Below are 21,779 nucleotides of genomic sequence, written 5' to 3'. Positions count from 1 at the left end.
GGTCTATTGGCCATTTTTAAATGAGCTGTATGGGAGATCTACTCAAACCAGCTAAGACCAACAAACTAGTTTTATTTTTTTTTTTCAACAGGGTGTGTAGAGGTGTTTTCCCAGAAAGGGAGGATCTTTTTTTTTTATAAGCCACACAACCTTGCAAATGAACTTAAGAGAGTGTTCACCCTGCAGCATTTTGATATGGAAAATAAAACAGTTTGAAAACTCATTTTTGGCATGGTATGATAACCGGTTTCAAGGTTTAACGTGATCTGGAAAAATCAAGGTTTTAAAATCGCAATTGTTTCATGTTATGAGCAATCACGTGCAAATGTCACCCAAATGTTATACTTCATTTACCAAAAATACACAAGTGACATTTTTTACATCTGTCACATGCATAACGGAGAGATGTCACATCCATAACGAAGCCTTTTCCTTATAAATGCAAAAAATGTCAAATAAAATCAAATCAGTGATTTTTGTTCTGTAGTGAGCCGACTCTTATCCTTTTGATTAGCATTATTTCTTTTGGATTGTGCAGTTTAACTCACAGAATAACTACAAAGTATGTTGTATACTGTAAACTCGCAGACTTTTTTTGTCACGTCCATAACACATTTATTTTCTTCATTTCAAATATAAAATACGTTTACAGATTGATATTTCCTGCTCCCATAACTGTGTGGTAAGTAGTTTTGGAAAATATAAACAGATGTTTTAATTTAATGTTAACGTATACTTTCTCTGTGAATTCATGTTTTGAGAATGTACTGCAAATGTCATGTCCATAATGCTGGAATTGCTCTCATACCATTCTTACTAGGGCTGCACAATATATCAATATTGCAATGTGTGCAGAGTTCAGTTATAATGGAGTAAACATCAAAGTTCACCCAAAAAATAAACTTGCTACTTACTATTTTCAAATGTCTGTGAGTTTCTTTTTTATGTTGAACACAAAAAGAAGATATTTTATAAACTCATAAAGATTTGAAACAAGTAAAGGGTGAGGAAATAGTCAGTAAATTTTCATTTTGGGTGACTATGCCATTAAGGGCGTACTCACACTATGCTATCTAAACCGTGCCCAGGCCCGTTTCCTGGATCATTTGACAAGTGTGAGTGCTCTAAATCGGGCTCAGGCACAGTTCACTTGGCCGGCCCAGAGTGCGGTTCACTTGGGCTTTGGCGCGGTACGCTAGTGTGCGAGTGCAAAACGTGCCTGAACCCAAAACAGTGGCGTTGCGCAAAATGCGAAGGCCCCCCTGCAGGGATCACTGACGGGGCCCCCTGATAATGAGGGGGGGACAACGCGGGGAAGCGATCACAAATTAAGGAGCTGGGAAGGCAGGCGGGGTGGAGCGACAACGCAGGGAAGCCTTCACAAACTGAGGAGCGAACACAAACCGAAAGCGGCAAGAGCGTCAAAGTAGCCAGAAGTCATTCATTTTCAATGAGAACCGGCGGCGAGAAACAGCACGGTGTGTCTTCTCCGGTGTGTGAGCGTCAAGGAGAGATCAAATCAAGTCAACTTTGAGCTATGATATGACGCGGTTTGGCGGCAAGCAATCAGAATGAAGTAGTCCACCGCTTGAGAGGTGTTCAGAGAACACAGACCTGTGAACTTTGGTTCCGACCACAGTTGTTCCCACGAGTTTGATTATTGGGATTGCTGGATTTTCAATTATTGAAAATCGCGACGACGCGGGGCCCCCCATCACGCGGGGCCCCCCTGCGGTGCGTGCCCTGCGGGCCCGTCCGCTACGCCACTGACCCAAAACTGAAAGCGAGATGTGACTTTTGAGGAACTGTTTCATATGGATTTATTATCATTCTAACTGTTCAATGAACGCAAACTGCTGTTGTTTATTTGTTACAATCCTATGTTTGTCTTGTTTCATCTGGTTTTTTTTTGTTTTTTTTTGTTGAGACGCAAACCCCTCACTGCACGACAGCTGCACCTTCAGGAAACCTCCTAACTCCTGCAGCACGAAGACTTTATGATTGTTTATGAGCGTCAAAGGTGCCAGATCTGTTCGCTGAAATATTTGACTGCGTGTCACTACATATCAAACCACTAAATCGATATACCTGAAGAAATCTCCACTGTGCTGAGAGAAAGCACTTACTGAACAGTGCATCATCGGTGACATAAGCATGCCCAGGCCCGAATCTAATGTGAGTGCGGGCCGTCGGAGAGACGGGAGGGGGGTCAAGTGTGCTTTGGCCCGGTTTAAGGCAATAGTACATATTGTAAGTACGCCCTAAGGCAGAGGTGCCCAAACTAGGGCCCGGGGACTAAAATTGGCCCATGGGAACCTTTTATTTGCCCCGCCATTCCATCTGAGAAAAGAGGGAGAATGATGGGGATTGATTAGAGACTGTCACTTCTAATTTAATGTAATCTTTTGCTTGTTTGTTTGTTTGTTTTTTTCATTGATAAGCGACAGAAAGCAAACTAAAATGAAACCTTTTAAAAAAATGTTATAAATGAATCAGATTTTTTTAAATGTACTGTACATACTGTCAGTCAACGAATAGAAGACAATGCAATGCAAATGTGACTGTTTATGCTTTTATTATAATAGATTACATTTTTCTAATTATACTGCATTAGTTAATATGATTTAGGGTAATGTTATTAATTTAGTCTAATGTTATTTTTTTAAATATTATTAAATAACTGAGGAAATGACCTTTATTTTGATATATACATCTGTTAAGCAGTGCCTTTACTGAATGAGCACTGTGCTACGTCTGACAGATCCCACTATTATGTTTTTCTCTTCTTTTTCATTCTTTTATAACCTGTTTTAACATACTTTTATTTATTTTTATGTTTTTTTTATCATTTGTTTTTATTTTTCTTATACTTGTTTCTTTTATTCTTGTTTGTGTAAAGCACTTTGAATTGCAACTGTGTATGAAATGTGCTTTAAAAATAAACTTGCCCTGCCTTGCCTTACCTTCAGTCTATGGCTCTCGATGATATTTGTTTTTTGGCCATTCATACAAAAACGTTTGGGCTCCCCTGCTTTGGGCATTTGACACAATTATAATAATATTAATAACAGAATTTTCATCTCTTTAATGCAAGTTTGGAAACTAAATGTAACATTAAACTCCCTTGATCACTAAATTTGTCAGTGTTTAACTATGACGCAAATATGACATTTTGGTCTCAATTCCTTATGTTGGTTTACCACAACATAAAAAGGGTTAGTTGCACATAGGCACTATAACACTCACTTTCCCACTGCTGTCAACAGTCAAATGTCAAAAACACCACCATCATCATCATCATGGCAAAGTCTAACCAAGCTCTATCTCAACAAAATATTAATTTGACATTTAAATATTCATATAATCAAAATAACACAATGCTATTGGTGTCATTTGAGGATGAGAGAGAGCTCAAAATTCATCCAAAATATCTTAATTAGTGTCGATGAAAGAAGGTCTCAGGAGATTGGAAAGACAAGATGGTCAATAATAACACACTTTTCATCTCTTTAATAAAAATTTGGAAACTAAATGTAACTAACATGAAACTTCTTTGATAACTAAATCTGTCGGTGGTTAACTATGAAGTAAATATGACATTTTGATGACAATTCTTTGTGTTTTACAACACTGCTGTCAAGTCAAATGGCAAAAAACCATCACCATCATCATCATCATCATCATCACGAAGCTCTATCTCAACAAAATATTAATTTTGGTAATATTCATATAATCAAAATGACAGAATGAAAAATATATCATGATTGGAAAAAACAACTAAACAAACTAGCCGGTTATTTACCTTCAAAATATTACGACTCACGTTCGAACCAGATAGCCTACTGTAGTACAACTAACGTTAAGTAAAATAGAAGTAGGGTACTTATTTATAAAGCTATGCAAAACAACAGTACAAAAACTTGACACCCACTGACCAGTAGCAATCTTTTACATCTAAATCCACAATTATATCCCCAATCTCTTTCAGCGTTTCGCGGATAAACCGTCATTACAGTTTGAATGAGCTTCGAACTTACCTTGATCGCCTTTGAAGTTTGGCGCGGCTGTCAGCTGTCATCAGTCTCGCTCCCGCCAACACGTCAAAACACCATCATCGACAAAAACTTCAGCAGGTTTCCGAGCTGTCCCGTTACCCCCTTAAAATTCTGCAACTCCCACCATATTTTCCAGAGTCCTGCCCCTGTCAACAGACGCTCCTCTGTTCCCATTTAACCGAGAGGGAGAGTCGCTGCCCCGCATATCCCAGCCCTGACAGGACGCCCTCCCATCGGCCATCTTCACGCGGGATTCATCCACTGTTGACACTCCGCATTTAGACGAAGGAATGCGAATTTACATGACTATAAAAGCCTCAACAAAGCGGCGAATGTGCTAAAACCCTACGCAATGCAATGAGAGGATTTGTTTGAGGGCAGTCCTTCACATTGGAAAGTTCATCAACGCAGGGGATAAGCTTTCTCATACATGAATATTATTACGATAGGTCTATTATAGAAGCAGGCTGACTGATTGTCAAGTCTATACATTCTCATTTATATGGGCCTACAAGTACATTTAATAAGGATTTAGAGCCGTTGTCGTGACGTGGCGAACTGTCTGGAAATATAGCGACACCTTGTGAGAAGTTTTGTAGTAACCATCCAATAGAAACCTGATCCATGGAAATACAGCATAAAGCAGGCGTGACCAACCCTTCTTATTTGGAATAATGCTAATATATTGTATAGAAATAAGTCACTATTCTTTAACAATTGGTTTAACAATGGATTATTACTAGTTAATCAATTATTTAATAATGCCGGAAATTTTTTTTACACAATTTACAGAATTTATGGCAAGATCCAAAATTCATGTTACATCAGGAATTTACAATTCTAACCGAGGCAATACCTGCTGGCATACATATGCTGTACAAAGGCAGTGTATGTAGCCTACATCACCACTTACTGTTTGTCCTCCTAAATCAGAGCAAACCTCAGTTGGGTTTATCTGTTTCTCTTGATTTAAGCCTATAACAATCACAAAATTAGATCTTTAATTTTAAATATAATTTTAACTATATTTAATAATAATAATTTGAAATTATAATTTAATAATAATACTAATTTGTCAATACCGTATGTTATTTTTTACTGGAAAAATATCTTCAATAATATAAACTGGACTCAAGTATGGTCATTACCCCAATTTTATTTATTTTTTTATTACAAATAAGGCTAAAGAAATATCATTTAAATTACTTCATAGAGTTTATCCCACAAAATTATTTATACAAAAATGTAAAATTGATATTGAGTTAGAATGCTGTTTTTGTGAAAGCTTTATTGAAACTATTTCACATTTATTTTGGTCTTGACAATATACTCGACTTTTTTGGATCAATGTTGAAGCTTTTATTGCTCATAATATTTTAAAATCCTTTTCCTTATCTTACATGTGATTTTGTGTTTTTATGTTAAGGATCGCACTTTAAAAGATGCTTGTTTTAATATAAACTTTATTATTTTGTAAATTTCACATACATAAATCCAAGTTTTCCAAAATCAAACCTCTCTTCATGGTGCTAGAAAAAGAGATTTAACTGTACATAGAAGTGATTTCCAAGTCTCAAAATAGAAAAGCAATTAAAACAATTAATATATGCTCCTCAGTTAACATTTGTACATAACATGTTTGTATATATGCATTTCCTGTAGAAAAAGTGCATTAATAACTTTTGTTAATAACTAAAATTGGAAAATGTGCATATGTAATTTGATAATTATGTACCCTCTCCTCTGTTTTTTGTATTTCTTTCTCTTCTCCTTTACTTTATTTTTTCTCACTTATTTCATTCTTGTTAAGAAATGTAAAGTGACTGAATTGTATAAAAAAAACTGTACATGCTGTTTCTTGTTAATAAAAAAAATTAAACAGGCGTGTAGCCTACAACCCTGTTCCTGGAGATCGACCTTCCTGCAGATTTCAGTTGCAACCCATATCAAACACACCTGCCTGTAACTATCAAGTGCTCTTCCGGTCCTAATTAATTGGTTCAGGTGTGTTTGATCAGGGTTGGAGCTGAACTTTGCAGAAAGGTCGATCTCCAGGAACGGGGTTGAGCACCACTGGCATAAAGTATGCTTGATAATATGACAGCCAACTACAAGTTAATATTTGGATTACATTAATGTCATATATGCAACATACTATTTAAAAATAATGCTAAAATTACAGTTTCATAATTTCAACCAGGGCGATGCAATGGTGCAGCAGGTAGTCCTGTTGTTACAGCAAGGTTGCTGGTTCGAGCCTCGGCTGGGTCAGTTGACGTTTCTGTGTGAAGTTTGCATGTTCTCCCTGCGTTCGCGTGGGTTTGCTCCGGTTTAACCCACAGTCCAAAGACATGCGGTACAGGTGAAGTGGGTAGGCTAATTGTCTGTAGTGTATAAGTGTGTATGGATGTTTCCCAGAGATGGGTTGCAGCTGGAAGGGCATCTGCTGTGTAAAACATATGCTAGATAAGTTGGTGGTTCATTCCGCGTCGGTGACCCCTGATAAATAAAGGCACTAAGCAAAGGAAAATAAATTAATGAATGCAACTCTTGATTTTAATGCATTTTATGAGCAGTATATCCACAATATGGCAATAAATGTGATTCTAGCACTGAAGAACTGTCCTCAGATCATATAATTTGATGCTTTTTAAAATATGTCAGTCTTTAAAATCAGTGGCATGTACTGTATGCAGTAAAAAAGTGCAAAACATTCATTTTTGTGACTTATATAGCAGTAAAAAGGCTTCTAGAAAACAATAGTAGGGCAGGACTTCATTTTGTCTATGGAGAATTGATCATAGCATTAACAATCCCTTTATTATGTATGCTACATTTCTCCTAAAACACATTTTGTTTTACAATATATACACTCAGCGGTCACTTTATTAGGTACACCTACTCCAACAACTCTAAAACGCAAATTTCTAATCAGCCAATCAGATGGCAGCAACTCAATGCATTTAGGCATGTAGACATGGTCAAGACGATCTGCTGCAGTTCAGACCGAGCATCAGAATGTGGAAGAAAGGAGATTTGAGTGACTTTGAACGTGGCATGGTTGCTGGTGCCAGAAGGGCTGGTCTCGAATGTCTGCTGCAACATTCAGATGGTAGGGTCAGAATTTGGTGTCAACAACATAAGAGCATGGATCCATCCTGCCTTGTATTAGTGGTTCAGGCTCGTGGTGGTGGTGTAATGGTGTGGGGGATATTTTCTTGGCACACTTTGGGCCCATTAGTACCAGCTGAGACATGTGTCAATGCCACAGCCTACCTGAGTATTGTTGCTGACCATGTCCATCCCTTTATGACCAGTGTACGCATCTTCTACCTAACTTTCAGCAGGATTACACAGCATGTCGTAAAGTGTGAATCATCTCAGACTGGTTTCTTGAACATGACAATGAGTTCACTGTACTCAAATGGCCTCCGCAGTCACCAGAGCTCAATCTAATAGAGTTCCTTTGGAATGTGGTGACACGGGAGATTCGCATGAGAATGTGCAGCCGATAAATCTGCAGCAACTGTGTGATGCTATCATGTCAGTTTGGACCAAAATCTCTAAGGGAATATTTCCAGTATCTTGTTAAATCTATGCCACAAAGGATTAAGGCAGTTCTGAAGGCAAAAGGGGGGCCAACCTAGTACTCAAAAGGTATCCCTAATAAGGTAGCCAGTGAGTGTATCTATAAACTGTATATATAATTAGCATATTTTTGCTTTGATTAGTTATTCCTCATTTTTGTAATTTATTATTATTGTCATTATTATTATTATTATTAGTTTAATCAAAATTATCTCTCGTGTTGTTCCACCCCCCCCGACCTTCATTCATCTTCAGAACACAAATAAAGATATTTTAGAAGATCTCTTCATCCATAGACAGCAAGGGTCTAGAGACATTTCATTCATTCATTTTCCTTCTGCTTAGTCTCTATTTCAGAAGTCGTCACAGCGGCATGAACCACCTACTATTCCAGCATCTATTTTACGCATGTGTTTTACCCTTAGTATTGGGAAATACCCATACATTACAACGTTTCGACCGACAGGGTCTTCATCAGGTAAAGCATTGCAAATGGAAGTGCTCCAGAAATAGTCAAACAGCTCTACACAGCACCTGCAGTCAATCACAATCAGCTAACAAGCCGGTAAACAGGAACATTTGCATACAATAATATACATCTAACAATATGAAAAACATACACACCATTACAAACAGACATTTAAAATACAAATACAAATTCTCACTATAGACTTCCTCGGAGACATTGACTGCAGGTGCTGTGTAGAGCTGTTTGACTATTTCTGGAGCACTTCCATTTGCAATGCTTTACCTGATGAAGACCATGTCGGTCGAAACGTTGTGATATTGTGATATTGACATTAAAAAAAAATTTTTTTTTGAGAGAGCTAAAGTGGCAGTGTGCCGATTTACTTTGAATCTTTTGCTACTAATGTTTGTTTTTTGATCATGCACCTGCCTTCAAGATTTTCTAGATGTGCGCACATTTCTGTTTTTTGCAAAATACCCATACATTCTCATTCACACACACAATTTAGTTTATTCAATTCCACTATAGCGCATGTCTTTGAAAACAGAGCACCCGGAGGAAACTCGCGCCAACATGGGGAAAACATGCAAACTCCACTTTTGTTTTTCTTTCTTTCTTCTTCTTTTTCTGTCTTTTTTTTCCCTTTCTTTGTCTTGTTTTCATATTTATTTTGTGTTGTCACGTTTCACTTTATGTACACTGGAAGCTCCTTTAGCAAAAACAAATTCCTTGTGTGTGTGAAGCACACTTGTCAATAAAACTGAAACTGTCTGATACTGAGAAATGCCGACTGGCCCAGCCAGGACTTGAACCAGTGACCTTCATGCTGCGAGGCGACAGTACTAACCACTGAGCCATCGTGCTGCAACCAGAGATATTCAAAATGTAGAAAAAGAGACGTGGTCAAAACATTCCATGTGATTTCAGTGGCTGGTTTGATCCTCGGCTCAGTTGGCGTTTCTGTGTGGAGTTTGCATGTTCTCCCTGCGTTCGCGTGGGTTTCCTCCAGGTGCCCTGGTTTCCCTACACAGTCCAAAGACATGCGATACAGGTGAATTGGGTAGGCTAATTTGTCCGTAGTGTATGAGTGTGTGTGTGAATGTTTCCCAGAGATGGGCTGGAAGGGCATCCACTGCGTAAAAACTTGCTGGATAAGTTGGTGGTTCATTCCGCTGTGGCGACCCCTGATTAATAAAGGGACTAAGCTGACAAGAAAATGAATGGATAAATGAAGGTCTCAGGGAATTGAAAAGTTTTTGTGTGAACAAACCCTTTAATGCAACAACTGTATTAACAATACACTAGAAATATATCACTAGAAAGCACCATATAAAAAGACTCCAGTGACAACTGCTATTAAAGCATTATTTAATTAGAGTCAGACGATGCTTGTGTTCTGTGTGGTGTTAATGAACTGCAGAATATTGCTGGGCGAAGCGGTGCTGGAAGTGTTGGATGCGCTACAGTAGAACATCTCTGCTCCGTGTGAACAGTCCTGAGGGAAGAGCGCCATCATGATTAAACCGATGATCATCACAAAAACACCCGCCACCAGGATCATGCTGGCAATCAGGTTTTCCCCTCGACACCAGCGCTCGTTCGAGAGCTTCAGGAAACAGGCAGAGGGGAAGATGAACATGAGCGGTACTGCGCTCAAAATACCCTGAGAGAGATGGAGACAAACACATAAACATGATATTTGTTATCAAAATAAGTATTGAACACGTCATCATTTTTCTCAGAAAACATATTTCTAAAGGTGCAAATGACTTGAAATCTTCACCAGATGTTGGTAACAACCAAAAAAAATCCATATATGTAAAGAAAACAAAACTAATTACATACAAATGAAGTTTTGTGTAATAAAATGAAATGACACAAGGAAAAAGTATTGAACACATGAAGAAAGGGAGGCGTTTAAAGGCAGTGAAAGCCCAGACAGCAGCTGAAATCTCTCAGTAGTTCTTTAGAAAACCTCTATCTGTAACGACGGGAGTGACACTGACAACAGAGGTGTGGATCCACGTGCAGGTTTATTAGAACTGTAAGGCAAGCAGTGTTTAATACTGGCAAACAGATGTATAAAGGCAACCCAGAGTCGAAGTCAAAACAACAGGCAGATGGTCAGAGGCAGGCAGCAAACAGAATTAAATAAATAAATAAGGCAAGGATCAAAACACGGCAAAGGCAGACAAAGGAAACGCGTTGTAATGTCACTGTGGCCGATAACAAGACTCCGCAATCTGAATGTGTGTGTGCTGCTTAAATAGTGTGTGTTATCAGTCTTTGACAATCCTCAGGTAGTGCGAGTGTAATCAGTCTGAATGAGGAAGCAGGTGTGTGTGGGCGAAGAGCATGTATGAAGTTGAAGTCCATTTACAAGCAGATTTGTAGTTCTGCGAGTGAGAATGTTTTCCAGCGACCTCTGGTGGTTAGAGATCGCTGGTGACACTATTCTTCGTCATTGTAAATGAATATCAGCTGCTTCAGTCCAACATCTACATTAGCAGGAGGATGAAGATGAAACCAGGGTGGACATTTCAGCTAGACAATGATCCAAAACACAGCCAAGGAGACTCTCAAATGCTTTCAGAGAAAGAAAATCAAGCTGTAGAATGGCCTAACCAATACACTGACTTGAATCCAATAGAAAATACAAAAAGCTCATATTTGATAGACGAGACCCACAGAACCATCAAGATTTTGACACTCTGTTGAAGTCTGTGAGAAACTCCCACCTGAGCAATGCATGTGACTTCATTCTCCATATGAGAGGCGTCTTTAAGCAAAAAAGTCTTTTATATAAAGTATTTAACACATTTCAGTAGTTCAGCACTTTCTCCTTGTGTCATTTCATTCTTCTTTTTTGTTTGGTTTTATGTTTATGTTTGTATTGTTTGGTTTTTTTTACCAAATTCTGGTTCAATCCCATGTCAACAGCTCCTTTAGAAATATCATTCCCAGGAAAAAACATGACCTGTTCAATTCTTATTTTCCCCGCACTGTAAACTGATATTCTGCTTTGAAGACTCACGTTTAGTTCCAGTACAATACCCAGGCAATCGTAAGAAAGGGAAATGGCAGTTGTTGCTGATATGATCACCAGGGTTATGATGACATGGGAAGATTTACTGAGTTCTCCTCCTTTAAAAAGTGCATTGGAGATCACCTGGACACAGTCAAGACCAATTACCAACTTTTTACCAACACTATTTTTACCATTTTGCTATTACTACATTGTTTTACTGCTTTATACATTTTATTATTAACATTATACTGTATTTACCCAAACCTTCAAATTATTTTTGAGTAGAATATTTAACTTAAAATCACTTATTACACTTAAAAAAAAAAAAATAAATAAATAAATAATAATAATAATAATAACAATAATAATAATAATAATATATATATATATATATATATATATATATATATATATATATATATATATATATATATGTAAATAAAACTAAGTTTTCAACATGTTTTATAAGAAAAAAAATCAGAAAAGTGTTGATTCTAATTTTTATTTATCTTTTTTTTACAGAATATTAAAGAACCACTGTCCCCAGTAACTGCTCTCATTATATTCAAGTTTTTTTTAGAGTACAATATACAGTATTAGGTAATATTAAAATTATTTTACAAATATTTTCCATGTGATGTTTAACAGAGCAAGAACATTTCCATAGTATTTCCTAAATTATTATTTCCTTCGGCTTAGTCTCTTTATTCATCCGGAGTCATTACAGTAAAATGAACCGCCAACTATTCCAGCTTATGTTTTACACAGCAGATGCCCTTCCAGCCACAACCCAGTACTGGGAAACATCCATACACACTCACTCACTTCGGCCAATTTAGTTTATTCAATTCACCTACAAATATGGCTACTGAGAATGCGCAAATGATTTAAAGTAATGTCGCACGCACGCACGCACGCACGCACGCACGCACGCACGCACGCACGCACGCACGCACGCACGCACGCACACACACACACACACACACACACACACACACACACACACACACACACACACACACACACACACACACACACATATATATACAGTGTATATATATAAAGACAGACAGATGTCAGACTGTTAACTCACTTTTATCATCATTTGCATGAAAGTGCAATTATTTACAGAGTAATAACAAGTATTTTAATATAACGTTTTTAAAACTAGGATGATTGTTCAATATGAATAGAACAGATCCAAGAACTGTCCATCCCAGTCAAAACAGTCGAAGTTTAGCGGGTCTCATGCTGTCATTAGCCAAAATATCTTGACAAACCACACATAAAGGTCGTGGTTCATCAGCTGGTCCTGTCCACGTAAATCCTAAACTCAATTACTGATCATCATATCGTCGTCTTTTGGGTTTAAGCCCTGAACTTGAAGGCTTTGAATCGGGGGGTCTCAGAAACCGATCCATTGTATTAGCAGGCATATACCTGTATTGCAGGCTTGCCAAACAGAAGCAAATTCACAGCTATGGCCTTCTGAGTAATAAAGGTTTTCTTATATTTGACGTATTATTTTTTTAGCTTTGTTTAATTAAAACATTTAAATATAATAAAAAATACATATAATAATTAAATTTAATAATTATATTTTTATTATATAATATTTTTCCCGCGCCTCCCCTGACATGCTCTGGCGCCCCCCAGGGGAGGCGCGCCTCACACTTTGAAAACCCCTGGCCTAAGGGATCGACTGTGTATAGCGCATGTGTTTGGACTGTGGGGGAAACATGAGCACCTGGAGGAAACCCATGCCAACATGGGAAGAACATGCAAACTCCACACAGAAATACCAACTGACCCAGTTGGAACTCAAACCAGCAAACTTCTTGCTGTGATGCAACAGTACTAACCATTTAGCCACCATGTCACCCTTCCTAATTTATTTTATTTGCTTTTTATTTATTTTTTGTGTGGATGAAATAAAACGCAGATTTAAATTTTTTTTTTTTATTTTGTAGGTCAATTTTATTACACCTTAAGCTGTTTTTTTTATTGGCTACAGAATAAACCAATTGCCTATTTAACCTATGTGCTAATAAATGCTAGTGTCTTGCAAAATAAATGTCACAACATTACTGACCCAGCCGAGGCTTGAACCAGCAACCTTCTTGCTGTGAGGCGACTGCACCGCCCTAATTCATCTTCAATTCATGCTTATTTCTATAGCGCTTTTACAATGTAGATTGTGTCAAAGCGGGGCAGCATGGTGGCGCAGTGGGTAGCACAATCACTTCACAGCAAGAAGGTCACTGGTTCGAGCCTCGACTGGGTCAGTTGGTATTTCTGTGTGGAGTTTGCCTGTTCTCTACATGTTTGCTTGGGTTTCCTCCGGGGCTCCGGTTTCCCCCACAGTCCAAACACATGCGCTATAGGTGAATTGAGTAAGCTAAATTGATCGTAGTGTATGAGTGTGAATGAGTGTGTGTGGATGTTTGTCAGAGATGGGTTGCAGCTGGAAGGGCATCTGCTGAGTAAAACATATGCTGGATAAGTTGGCGGTTCATTCCGCTGTGGCAACACCAGATTAATAAAGGGACTAAGCAGAAAAGAAAATGAATAAATGAAGTAAAACGCTGATTTTTACTTATTTTAAGTAAGTTAAGGTCAAGATCATTAAACAATTTTTTTGATTGCCCGCAGAAAAGGGCTGCTCGATTATGGGAAAAATCATTATCACGATTATTTTGGTCATAATTGTAATCCCGATTATTCAAAACGATCATCCGTTGAAGTCAAAATTATTCGTCCTCCTGTAAATTTATTTTTATTTATAAATATTTCCCAATTGATGTTTGAGGTTTTTTTTTTTTTTTACAGTATTTCCTATAATATTTTTTTCTTCTGGAGAAAGATTTGTTTTGTTTCAGCTAGAATAAAAGCAGGTTTGAATATTTTGAAACCTATTTTAATAGCTCGATATTATTAGCCCCTTTAAGCAATATATATATTTGATTGTCTGCAGAAGAAACTACTGTTATACAATGACTTGTCTGTTTACCCTAATTAAGCCTTGGAATGTCACTGTAAGCTGAATATCTTGAAAAACATCTAGTAAAATATAATGTACTGTCAGTGTCATCATAGCAAAGATAAAAGAAATTAGTTATTAGAAATGAGTTATTAAATCTGTTATGTTTAAACTGTGCTTTAAGCATCATCACTGTATTTTTGATTTTATTATTGACTAATAATAAAAACAGTCGGCAGCAGCAGGAATACCGCACGCTGTCACTTTAAGAACAGTGCGGCTCTGATATGGTTTCTCTTTCTTGTGTCTTTTGGTTCTCAACTTGTTTATTACACAAATGAGGGTTAATATGAATAATCACTAAACACCGCGCTCTGACACAAATGTGCATGTATTTGACCATTAAAGCGCTCACATTAAGATCGCGTTAGATGTACGTGTGCTCTGCTGTCCGAGGGTAAGCGCGGCGCGCACAAACACACACACGCTACATGTCCGAGGCTAAGCGCGGCGCACACACACAACAGCACGTGCTCTTTTGCGCTTTTAAAAATATGAATGATGCGCATCCCGTGCTGCAAAAGTTACTTTACAGCACACGCTTTTAGTCATTTTCACATGGAACTGAGCTTTGCAGAGGCAAATAATTTTCACACGTGTAAAACTGGAAAGTGGGCGGTACGTGATGGAATAATCGTTTATCTCGATTATTGGTTTTTCATAACCGTTAAAAGCCAAAATCGAAATCGAAATCGGATTTTCGATTAATTGCACAGCCCTACCGCAGAATAAACCAGTTATTTAGTGACTTGCCTTGTTAACCTATTTGCTAGTATCTTGCAAAATAAAAAGCAAAATATTACATACTGTCGTCAAAAAAAGTCTTGACAAAATTCTTCGCTCTTCTAAACACCCCTTGGGGAATATTTAAAAAAATTATAAAAAATTCACGAGGGCGAATGATTTTGCCTTTAATTTGGTTAAAAGCGCTATAGGATTATTAAATACTTTAAATATATCAATTTCAAGACTTTAAAAATGTTTTGACCCTAGCTGAGAAACCACAAATGCAGTTATCTTACCTCACGTGTTACAAAGCACTCCAGAGGAAATGTAGTGATTATACTGACACCATAGCAGAACCGGCCGAATGTAGCCAAGTTATCAGACCTGCAGTAGTTCTCAAATATATCACCTACAACAAGAAACACCAGAAAAACATTCAGGTTCAGCTTCTTCCAGTGCAATTTGTCACATATACAGCTGAAATCAAAATTATTCGCCTGCCTGTGATTTCGTTATCAAATATTTCCCAAATGATGTTTAACAGAGAAAGAAATATGTCACAGTATTTCCTATAACAGTTTTTAAATCTATATTGTGAAATATTTACCTTGTGTGTAAACAGTAAAAGTGGCATAACCTGCTGCAGCAAAGACAGCACTGACCAGTACAGATGAGCCCACGGATATGTGTGTGACGAGAGACCACCTGCTCAGGGTGGGCTCCTGCAGCGACCCGTAGATCATGAAGCTGTTATGGTGGCAGATTAAAGCTGAAAAAGATCAAATGCAGCAATTAAAAAAGGTAAATCACATCTCAGAATGCATTAACATAAATACTGCATGTAAAACCCTCACCGAAAGACATTACGGCGACTGCCTGAATTGCATTCCACCGTGCAAAAACCCATGCATCATCTGACGCAGGTCTGTGGACGAAATAAATGCTTGAGCAACACAAAAAACTTGATGTATAAATAACTATTTTTAAAGTTTGTGTATATCTGTTCAAATGATGTTGATGCTGCCACAATGTTCATGCGTTTCAAGTGTTTTGATTCTCTTTATATCATCTGAAAATTACACAGGGTAAAAGGCAAAAATAAGCCCTTTAATAATCATCAGACTTTTACTAATAATTTGACTAAATTATTATTCATTCCTTTTCTTGTCGGCTTAGTCCCTTTATTAATCCGGAGTCGCCACAGCGGAATGAACCGCCAACTTATCCAGAAAGTTTTTACACAGCGGATGCCCTTCCAGCCGCAACCCATCTCTGGGAAACATTTACACACACACTCATACACTACGGACAATTTAGCCTACCCAATTCACCTGTACCGCATGTCTTTGGACTGTGGGGGAAACCGGAGCACCCGAAGGAAACCCACGCGAAGGCAGGGAGAACATGCAAACTCCACACAGAAACTCCAACTTAGCCGAGGTTCGAACCAGCGGCCTTCTTGCTGTGAGGCGACAGCACTACCTACTGCCACTGCCTCGCCTACTAAATTATTAGTAAAATTTTAATTTATTTTTAAATATTTCCTAAGTGATGTTTAACAGAGTATTTCTATTATATTTTTTCCTTATTTCTTGTTACTTTTAGTTTGGCTGGATTAAAAACAGTTTTCACGTTTCTTTTTTATTATTATATTTAAGGTAAATATTATTAAAAATTAACTTTTTAAAATTTAATCCAGACTTATTGGAAATACATGCTTCAGCCTGCATTGTAATGTCATTTGTTTTGTAAAATGTGATTCTTTTGTTGAGTTGATGGTCATTGAGACATAAGTTTGTGATTGTTGTATTATTATTTAATAATATTGTCTTTTTATTTGCGTATTATTTATATTTTATTTATTTTCTTTCCTTTAAAGTGTATGGAGATGTTTTGAGTGTTTTTATGTACTATTATTATAGTTTTTGTGTTAAACTATTCAGTTTAAAAATGTATACCTTTGTCTTAACCTTTTTGACAATGTTTAAAATAAAATTATACATATTTTTAAAATGCAGCAACACGATGGCTCAATGGTTAGCATTGTGGCCTCACAGCAGGAAGGTTGCTGGTTCAAGTCCCACCTGGGTCAAGCCTGGTTTATACTCCTGTGTCAAGTGATCGGCGTGACCCACGGCGCATGCAACACGCATAGCTGTGCATTCATACTTCTGCACGCTGTTTCTGTTGCTCTACAATAACACTTCCGAAACACTAGCTGGCAGTAAGGTGTCTATGTTCCTCTGTGTCGAGTTTCTTCGCAGGTGTTTAGTTTTTTCTGAACACCTCCTTAATGTACAAGTGGTTCAAACTCGCTCATTTTGAGACAGGAACCAGCAGACGTGCAACAAATTTAATCATAAGGTAAACACAAAGCAACAGTCTCCATCCGAAGTACCTTGTAAACAGTCGACACTTGTAAACAGTCGCTCCGACGAACTCCTGCGGCTCTCGGTCCCGCCCACACTCATCAGCGATTCCAAGCCAACCAATCACAGAGCTTTCGCTATGCATTGTTGCGACGTGTAGTTAAATTTTTGGAGAAGTGCGCGTCAGAGACGCCGATGGCCACGGCAAGGGCTATGCGTCCATGCGTAGGCTGCACCGTAGCATACACGTGTGCTTGATGCAGAAGTATAAATCAGCCTTCAGTTGGCGTTTCTGTGTGGAATTTGCATGTTCTCCCGTGTTGGTTTCCTCTGGTTGATCCGGTTTCCTCCACAGTACAAACACATTCCCAGTACTGGATTGCAGCTAAAATGGCATCCGCTGAGTAAAACATGCCAAAATAGTTGGCGGTTCATTCTGCTGAGGTGACCCCTGACAAATAAGGTACTAAGCCGAAAGAAAATGAATGAATAAATGAGAACTGCATGAAAATAATCCTTTAGTCTTTGATATTATGTCCCTGAAGATATCATTAGTGTGAAAAGTAACAAAAGCCACTGGCATTACACTGACCCCTAGTGTTTATTTTAACTAGAAACTGCAGTCAAACGTATGTTTAAGTACATTTGTACAGATTTACAAAAACCTAAAGCATGTATATCCAATGCACCTGTGTTGGTAAGTTCAATTAAAGTGGGGTTTACATAGCAGTTGAGTACAATGTACTTTCATTTGTATTGGAGTGAAGTAAACCAACTTCATTGAATTAACTTCAAGTGTGTGCATTGCATAATTGCAGTGTGTGACTAGGCCAAAGATATACTGGAAAATCAAATAAAACCTTAAATAAAGTGAGGTCATTTCTCTTAAATGGGTATTTTGAGAGGGTAAATTATTAGCCTGAGCTGCGGTCAGCAAACATCAGCATATGGTGTGTGTGTGTGTGTGGTGTGTGTAAGAGAGAGATTTTACATCTGCGGTCCCAGCGTTGCTGCTCTCACGACCACTGTCATGAGGATGCCAAAAGTCAAAATCATAGACAATAAAGACACCTGGAACAGAGGAAACAAAGAGGGTATTATTGTAAGAGAAATAAAATATTCAGCCATTGCAAACATTGCCTTCTATAGACCTTTTTCTTGGCTGCAGCATGGAGGGCGCCATAGCGACCAGCGTCTTCCGGTAGAATGCTAAGAACTTCTGTTTACAGCGTTCACAATAGGTAAATTGCGCTACAAAAATGGGTAACAGCAGCGTTTTTAATGGATTACGGAGTGTTTTTGTGACACACAACTTTGAAAAGTGAGTGTTAAAGCAGTTAATCTGTCAGATGTGATTCACGCGCAAGAGAAAAACATTCTCCTAGATTACGTGTCTGCCATCAGAACTACTGTGTGTGTGTGTGTGTGTGTTCCCGACCCGTCAGCTGTAAGCTCAGCGGCTCTTCAACACACACACACACACACACACACACACACACTCGCAATACTTCACTGCATTATGGAGCACACCAGATTACTGGCATGAAAATTAACATGTATGTAAGTCATGCAATTTACAAAAGTGAGTCATTGATACTCTGCTGGCTGATTTGCATGTTGATTCTAATCGCGAGCAGTTTGTTTCATTTAGTGTGTTGTATTTACCACGGTTTGTGTTTTCTGTCATTTCAAAATGTCACCTTATTTTCACTTTGTCACACTTATTAAATCAGTGTGTTAGTGGGACAGATCAGTAGGCTTTGGATTTGTTTGGGCTGGTTATGAACTTGAAAGAAAGAGAAACTGTCGACTTTAGCAATGTCGAAGCTTCGTTTAAACAGCAGAAGATGCCGTCTGACAACAAGGGGAAAATGCCTCACAGCAGCTGTTTTGCATCCTTTTAGATCGCATTTTTAAAATAATCAGTCCAGGAGGTGGCGCAGGATTAGTCTCAAGATGATAAAAGCAGGTCAAATATATTAAAACCATCATTTCAAAGCTGTCCAAATGTGACTGTTTATACGCATCAGCTGCCGATCGGAAGTTCTTAGCATTCACCTTGCACGTACACGCAAAGCATAATGGGTAATTTTGCATTCTAAGAAAAAGGTCTATAGTAGGAAAAATGGTAACACTTTATAATAACTACACATTATGAATCATATATTAAGCATAAGCAAATAGTGAATTCATCACCTGTTAAGCATTAACTCTACATTAATAAACATTAGTAAGCAGTTTATAACTGCAACTGCAAATGCTGTATTCTTACAAACACATTTATAATGTGCTTAATACTTGTACTTTCATACTTTAATGATTTATGATGCTATCTTCATCACATTTAAAATATGAACTGGTTGGCTTTCAAGTCATATTTCTAGGATATTACATTAATGTTTTCCTGTGTTTAGATATGGAAAACAAATATTAAGGACAATACAATTTTTTTCTCATGACTTTATAATGTATAACTTATATATATATATATATATATATATATATATATATATATATATATATATATATATATATATATATATATATATATATATTTGCTTGTTCAAACTACTTATTTAAAATAAGCTGAATCAACACAATTCTTGAGATTTCATTGCGACAACTTAATAGTTTTATGTTCAATCCACATAAATTTGATAAAAATGTTAAGATAACTTAATCGATTTGTTTTGTGACAACATGAGTGAATTGTGTGGAACCCTGCATTTTTTACTGTGTATGTTGTATTTTGACACTTGGCAATGTTATCTGGCAATGTTTGAACTAGTCATTTTATTTTTAGATTGCAAAGAATATTGTTCATTTGATACTGAGCCTTTAATTGTCATTTATGAGGGATTTATAAAGCATGAATAATCCTCAATTTAGATTAGGTCACAAAACAGCATGGAGTTAAGTTAATAAAGCATTTACTAACATACATGGTAACCATTACTCTATGCCTGAATAATAAGATATACAAACGTTGATTTCAATAGTTTATTAATCATTTACTAACGCATTCTGAATGATCTTAAATACCCTCAACTACTCTTAAATACAAAAGGTTTGTAAATATTGCGATACTTAATTTAGGTATGTAATATAAATCATTAACAAAGTATGAAAGTACAAGTATTAAGCACATTATAAATGTGGTTGTAAGTTAAGAATACAGCATTTGCAGCTGCAGTTATAAACTGCTTACTAACGTTTATTAATGTAGAGTTAATGTTTAACAGATGATAAATTCACTAAATGCTAATGCTTAGTAAATGATTCATAGTGTGTAGTTTTTATAAAGTGTTACAGGAAAAATAAATGCTATGGAGGTCAATGGTTACAGGATTCAACCTCTGTTCAATATATTCAATATATCTTCTTTTGTGTTCATAATATATATATATATATATATATATATATATATATATATATATATATATATATATATATATATATATATAAATCAGTATCAGTAAAAACAGCAAGGTTTGTTTGGTAATACTCCACCTTTCCCAGCTTTGCTATATCTCTGTAGAGAGACAGTGGCAGTGTGAACAGAACTGTAGACATCGCGATTACAAAATGTCTCTCTGTGAGAATGTTTCCAGGACCAACTGAAAACAAAAACAACAACATACACTGCTTTAAATCAATACATTTATTGAGTGTGTGACGTTTACACGCAAAACTGATGAAATTAAATTTCATATTTAAGTCCCCATAGGCAGCACGTTGGCTCAGTGGTTAGTACTGTCGCCTCAGAGCAAGAACGTTGCTGGTTGCTGGTCAGTAGTCATTTCTGTGTGGAGTTTGCATGTTCTGCCTGTGTTGGCATGGGTTTCCTTTACGTGCTCCGAATTCCCCCACAGTCCAAACACATGCGCTATAGGTCAAATGAATAAACTAAATTGGTGTATGAGTGTTAATGTAAGAGTGCATGGGTCTTATCCACTACTGGGTTGTGACTACAAGGGAAAATTAAACAGGAAAATTCAAGAGAAACATAATAAATAATAAATTTAGTTTGTATTTTTGTAGTTTGTATTTTATTTTTTGTAATAACTCGTACTTTAATGGGTATATTTATATTGGTTTATTTGTTTACATTTATTCATTCGGCAGACGCTTTTGTCCAATTGAGGAAGCATTTGGCGATTCAACAAGAACAGGCAATACACAAACAAAAAAAGGGCTAATTATACAAAGAAACCTGTGTGAAGCACACTTTATAAATGAACAATCATTTTTTGTTGCTGTCTTTGCATATACCCTACTTTGCATATTCATTCATTCATTCATTTTCTTGTCTGCTTAGTCCCTTTATTCATCCGGGGTCGCCACAGTGGAATGAACCGACAACTTATCCAGCAAATTTTTACTCAGCAGATGCCCTTCCAGCCGCAACCCATCTCTGGGAAACATCCACACACACATACACACACACACTCATACACTACAGACAATTTAGCCTACCCAATTCACCAGTACCGCATGTCTTTGG

General features: G+C 37.2%; 2 protein-coding genes across 18 annotated transcripts in view; both read right to left on the bottom strand.

The window, feature by feature from the left end:
* Window positions 1-4,330, bottom strand: part of cobll1b (cordon-bleu WH2 repeat protein-like 1b) — a 155,775-nt gene extending 151,445 nt beyond the window's left edge. For 4 of the 5 annotated variants that reach the window (XR_015498704.1, XM_087265854.1, XM_087265855.1 and 1 more), the window contains exon 1: window positions 4,038-4,231. Coding sequence is in view for 4 of the 5 variants with exons in the window: in XM_087265854.1 (XP_087121980.1) it covers window positions 4,038-4,078 (41 nt within the window). In the remaining variant the exon portion in view is untranslated. Of the gene's footprint in view, window positions 1-4,037 lie in introns of all 5 variants that reach the window. The other variant, NM_001365214.2, reaches the window with a different exon arrangement.
* Window positions 4,331-9,362: 5,032 nt separating this feature from the next.
* slc38a11 (solute carrier family 38 member 11) overlaps window positions 9,363-21,779 on the bottom strand; it is a 243,842-nt gene continuing 231,425 nt past the window's right edge. For 12 of the 13 annotated variants that reach the window (XM_087266432.1, XM_087266427.1, XM_087266423.1 and 9 more), the window contains 7 exons: window positions 20,786-20,892; window positions 18,267-18,346; window positions 15,761-15,831; window positions 15,514-15,675; window positions 15,203-15,315; window positions 11,147-11,281; window positions 9,366-9,775 (listed from right to left, as the gene is read on the bottom strand). In XM_087266432.1, coding sequence (XP_087122558.1) covers window positions 9,491-9,775; window positions 11,147-11,281; window positions 15,203-15,315; window positions 15,514-15,675; window positions 15,761-15,831; window positions 18,267-18,346; window positions 20,786-20,892 — 953 coding nt within the window. In that variant the 3' untranslated portion in view covers window positions 9,366-9,490. Of the gene's footprint in view, window positions 9,776-11,146; window positions 11,282-15,202; window positions 15,316-15,513; window positions 15,676-15,760; window positions 15,832-18,266; window positions 18,347-20,785; window positions 20,893-21,779 lie in introns of all 13 variants that reach the window. The other variant, NM_001017644.3, reaches the window with a different exon arrangement.

The sequence above is a fragment of the Danio rerio genome, chromosome 9 (assembly GCF_052040795.2).
Source record: "Danio rerio strain M-AB ecotype USA chromosome 9, GRCz13ab, whole genome shotgun sequence".
NCBI lineage: Eukaryota > Metazoa > Chordata > Actinopteri > Cypriniformes > Danionidae > Danio > Danio rerio.
This window is presented reverse-complemented; position numbering and strand designations above follow the sequence as displayed.